Consider the following 5,188-nt stretch of genomic DNA (forward strand, 5'->3'; position numbering starts at 1 on the left):
AGGCCGCGGCGGCCCCAGCTCCCCTACCCCGCTCGAGCGCCCCCGCCTTTTGTACCGTCTTCCCCCGAGGGAGCTCCTCCGCGGGGCTGAGAGAGCGCACCTTTTTTGTGGAGAGGACTCGGATGCTTCTGTGTTCCCCGCCCCGCTACAGGGAGGGGAGGGGGCGCGGGTCACGCCCTGCCCCGGGAAAGCTGACAATCGTTGGACGGGAGGGGGAAGGCCGGGCTGGCCTACAAAGGGAACGCAGTCNCCCCTACCCCGCTGATAGGTCCTTACCGGTGAGCACCCAACACTTTAAAGGCATTTCCTGCCAGAGCCCCTGGTAGGGTAAGTGTCACGCGATGGAAGTTTGAACTTCTGGAAGGTTGCACCCATAGACCCTTGGAGGGGAGTACAGAACGGGTTTGGTGGCAGAACCTGGTCTAGAGCTGTCGCCAGCTCAGTCCTTCCCCAGGATGCTCATCGAATAGTTTCGACGCGGAGCTGCGCTAGGGAAGCGAGGGGGACACTCCGTATTCCGCTGTCCCGTCAGGCGTGCGGAAGGGCACGAAGGGCCGGCGAGCCCTTTCCGGATGTAGCTGGGAGCCTGAAGGCTGCCTTGGGAGCTTCCCTAGTCCTGTTTATTGGTGCTAATTTTGCCCAGCTGCACCCAGAGCCGGGAAGAACGGCCAGGTTCTTGGAAGTGGCGGTTGTCGAGAGAGGTTTGAGTTTGCTGGGGAGGAAGGTAGGAGCACAGCTGGTCCCCTCTAGGGATGCCCCCAATCGTACTAGAACTGGCAGTGACTGGGTGCTCAATGTAACCCTGCTGTCTAGCATGGGGAGTGGTGAGATGGCAAATGAGACACCCCACATCCTAACTACTTTCCCTCCAGCTCTCCTCTCCTGACCAAAGGCAGAAGTGCAGTTCTTGGTCCATCGTGGCCCCCACCCCGAGCCCAAGCCCTAGAAAGACAAGCCCTCAGAGCCCCCTCCCCCATGCCATGCCTCCTCTGATGGTCCTAAGTGCCTGTGAGGTCTTCCAGGGGCTGCTGAGGGAGGTTGTGGGGCAGGGAGAGGCCCTTCCCTCACTCACAAGTGGCACATCGTGGGAGATCCTGTCCTGGCCGAGGCCGAGCGTTCTGTGTGTCACCCAGGACCCGGAAGTCGAACAGAGCCAGTCTCCAGGGGTGGTGAGCCCTTCTTCCATCACGGCCCCTGTGATGAACAGGGAAACCCCCAATCCTGTTCTCTTTCACTCTGTATGTTAGAGGGAGTGGGAAATCCGCAAGAAGCCAAACCAGTGAGCGCACGCTCGGCTCCCACAAATGCGCTGTCCATTCCCAGCTGATTGCACTCAGGACTGCTGAGGCCACTGAGCAATTACCAGGCCTCTTCCAGGAGTCCAGCCCCTGGGACGCGGATGCCCAAGGTGTGCACACCCTTGGGACAGACAGGACAGACAATGCTCTCTCGCTCAGTCTAGGTTGGGCCACTGTGGTGGCCTGGGGTCCTTGCCCCGCCCTGGCCTCTTAGCCTCTCCTGCCCCGTGGTTGTGCCTCTGCCCTCCATGTCTCCCCTCAAGTGTGTGTGACTCACTGTACCCCTGGTCCTCTAGGCTCCCTTTCAGAGGTGTCTGTGTGAGCAAGCCTCTCTCCTCTCTTGGCTGCACGCTCCTGAAGGGGCCCAAAGGACTGTGGGAAGGAGGGAAATGGTGTCTTTCTAGAGCAACCCACCTAGACCCTGAGCTTCCACAATCACACTTTTGGGGTAAACAGGGTGACTTTGTTCTGTTGATTCTTCTACAGAGATGGTGAAGTACTTTATCCACCCCTCCCCCCGCCTACTAAAAGCCATAGCTATGCCTGCCTGGCCTCCCCCAGCTCTATAGCAATAGCCCTTCTCCGCCTTCCCTCCTGGGTACCCAGGGTGTCTAGCCAGGGGGCCTCCACCACACCCCTCCCCCAGGGAGCCTCCAGACCTGGCTGCCTCTCCCTAAGTGACCCCATCAGCACCTCCAAACTCCTATCCCTCTTCTAGCAACCAGAGGTAATGACACTTAATTATTTGTGGGGTGCTTGGAGATCCCCCAGTACCCAGATGAAAGGTACTGAGTGCTGGGGTGGCTGACTTGCTGACTCTTACCTGAGGAGTTGAGGGCCTGGGAAAGGAAATAAGCCAACCCTCTTCCTCCATTTAGCAAGCTGGGGGAGGGGCTGAGGGCTGAGGCAGATGGAGAGTTCCAATTTTAACAAATTCCTCTTCCCCATTCTTCTCCTAGAAATAATAGACTAAAGCCTTCCCTCTATCCACCTGCCCCTGAGTTTGGAACAGAACTGTCAGTGCAGCAGAATGGGACTGGGAGTCAGTAGCCTGTCCTTGGCCTAGGAGCCCCAAATTCTTTAACCTCCAGCTCTCTCCCTCTCCTGGCCTGGGGGGACCCACCCTGCCAAAGGAAAGACCTCCTTCCATAAGCCCCTGGAATGTGTGGGTGACTAGAAGGGAAAGGATTGTGTCTCCTCCCTGCTCTTCCCCTCTTCTCTGCAGCATGAATCCCCATTGGGGGGAGGGGCTTGTTGACAAGAACTCAGGGGCCCCAAGGTGGAGTTCCAGCCACACCCCGAGTGTGAATAGACCCAGGAAGGAGAGCTGCAAGTGGGGACCCCTCTCTGTTCTGGAAGCCAGCCAGGGACCAGGGGGCAATGCAGCATGAGGCTCTATACCCCTGCCCCCCCCATCTGACCTACAGTGGCCTGTAGTTTGGGGGACCACTCCAGGGCTGAAATGGGGTAGCCCTTCCCCAAACCAGCAGCAGAATAGAGGTCTCCTCGTGGAGAAGGAGGAGGCCAGGAGGGTATGGAACAGCATCTCCCTAGTGTGGAGAGCTGGGGATCTCTACGCATCCTCTCCCTGAGGTGCCACCCTTGAATAGGGGACATTTGGGGCTTCCAAACCACCTGGCAGGGGCCCCGTTGGTGGGGCAGAGGGGTCCTGCTCCAAATTCTCTGTTGGCTGCGCTTTTTAATCCAATGCTTTTCAGAGTGTATTCACTCACCTACAGAAATAGAGCCCTGTGCTTTAGGGGTGACTGTCATATGCCTTATTCTTAATAAAATATCTGAAAAACACACGCGTCAGACCTCTTCTCCATGGGCAAGTGTGCTCCTGCAGGTGTGGGGGAGGATGTGGAGGACATGGCGGTTTGGGAGTCTGCCTGCGGGCTGGGTAAAGACTGGGAGCTGAGACTCTGCGGTCTTCTCCCTGGATGTTCCTCGCAAGGCATAAGGCACTCATCTGAGGTGTCCCAATGCTCAGGCTAGCCTGTCCCTCTCCCCATGGCCCCCCAAACTGAATGAACAAATCAGACCTTAGATCTGAAGCTCCTGACTAGCGTTGGGAGAGAGAGACTGGAAGGGTTCCGGGGCTGGAATTGCCCAATGTCTCAGCAGGGAAGAATCCTGCCATTCGGGCATTTTTGGCCATGCTGGTTCCCTTTTCCTGACACCCACGCCCATCTGATCCAGCTGCAAGAAGCCCAGCATCTAGAGCTGAGCCCTATCCTTATCTTCCACTAATGAGGGTTCTCCTGAGACTGCAGTTTGGGGAGTGCAGCAAACCGAGCACCCACAAGGATTCAAGCCCGTACATTTCAGTATGGCTCCAGGAAAAAAAGCAGCAGCTCTGCATTGGCAGGACTGGGGGGAAATCCTGGTTTGCCTGCAACCCTTCTGATAATGGGACCCATTGCTTCCTTTTGGGGAACTGCCTTTCTATCATCTCAGATCCCTGTGTTGGGGAGGAGGGGGTTGCTGACTCTACCAGTGTGACCCAGGTAAAGTAAGTCACACTGATTGGGTTGGAGATGGGCACTTGACTCAGTATGAGCCAATGAGACTCATTCTCAGGACTTCGCTGGAGCCATTCGTTCAACACACTAAGTTAGATGCTAGGGATCTGTCGGTGAACAAAATAAGACTATTGAGAAATAGAAACTCTTGAGTGGCTAAAGGGCAGAATATGAGTCTGGAGGTCTGGCGGGCTGTTTGCCATCGCAAGGAATAGGGATGCCTGAATATGAAGCTATCGTACCAGAAGCAGAAGCAGGAGAGATGGAGACAGTTCCTGATAATTAAGCTTCTGGATCCAGCTATGCCTTGATCCCATATACCCCTGCCCTTTTCAGTTATATGGACCAATAAACCTCCTCCTCCTCCTCCTCCTATACTTTTTTCCTCTCCCATACTTTTGTTTTTAGGTAGTCAGCATTAACTTTTGCATTTTCTAACTATTTTTTTGAGCTAGTTTTTTAAAAATATTTGTTTATTTTAAGGAGAGCACAAGCGGGGGAGGGGCAGAGGCAGGGGAACAATGGATCCTAAGCAGGCTCTTTGCTGACCGCTGACCGGGCTGGCAGCTGAGAGACCAATATGCAGCTCAAATGCAGAAAACCCAAGACCATGACCTGAGCCTAAGTCAGACCTTCAACCACCCTCAACCGACTGAGCCGCCCAGATGCCCCGAGCAAGTTGTAGACTTAGAGAAAAATTGCAAATATAATACAGAGTTCCTGTATACCTTTTACCCAGCTTCCCCTAATATTAACATTTTACTTTATCATAGTACAATTAAAACCAAGAAATTCACATTGGTACATGATTATCAAGACCACAGACCTTAGGGGAGCCTGAGTGGCTCAGTTGGTTGATCTTCTGACTCGGCTGGGGTGATGGTCTCGTGGCTCATGGGTTAGAGACCCCAGTCTGTGCTGACAGCTCAGAGCCTGGAGCCTGCGTCAAATTCTGTGTCTTCCTCTCTCTCTGCCCCTTCCCAACTTGTGCTCTGTCTCTCTCTCAAAAATACATAAAAATATTAAAAATTAAAAAAAAAAGACCACAGACCTTATTTAAATTTCACCAGCTTTTCCACCAGTGCCCTTTTTCTGTTCCAAGTGTTCTTTTTTTTTTTTTTTAAGTTCACTTATTTACTTTGAGAGAGTGAGCGAGCTGGGGAGGGGCAGAGAGAGGGAGAGAATTCCAAGCATGGAGTCTGATGCGGGGCTTGAACTCACAAACTGCGAGATCATGACCTGAGCCAAAATCTAGTCAGATGTTTAACCGACTGAGCCACCCAGGCCCCCTTGTTCCATATGTTTCATCCAGGATCCCATTGTACTTAGTTACCTTTCCTTAGTCTCTTCAATCTGTGACATACT

At 53.9% G+C, this 5,188-nt stretch overlaps 1 protein-coding gene across 1 annotated transcript in view; it reads left to right on the forward strand.

Moving 5' to 3' along the window:
* CCDC92B (coiled-coil domain containing 92B) overlaps positions 1-3,522 on the forward strand; it is an 18,170-nt gene extending 14,648 nt beyond the window's left edge. The window contains exon 5 of the mRNA XM_077749823.1: positions 3,501-3,522. Within this exon, the coding sequence (XP_077605949.1) occupies positions 3,501-3,522 (22 nt within the window). The remainder of the gene's footprint in view (positions 1-3,500) is intronic.
* The last annotated feature ends 1,666 nt before the right edge of the window (positions 3,523-5,188 follow it).

This window comes from Crocuta crocuta, unplaced genomic scaffold, assembly GCF_008692635.1.
Source record: "Crocuta crocuta isolate KB4526 unplaced genomic scaffold, BGI_CrCroc_1.0 scaffold149, whole genome shotgun sequence".
In the NCBI taxonomy this organism is placed as follows: Eukaryota; Metazoa; Chordata; class Mammalia; order Carnivora; family Hyaenidae; genus Crocuta; species Crocuta crocuta.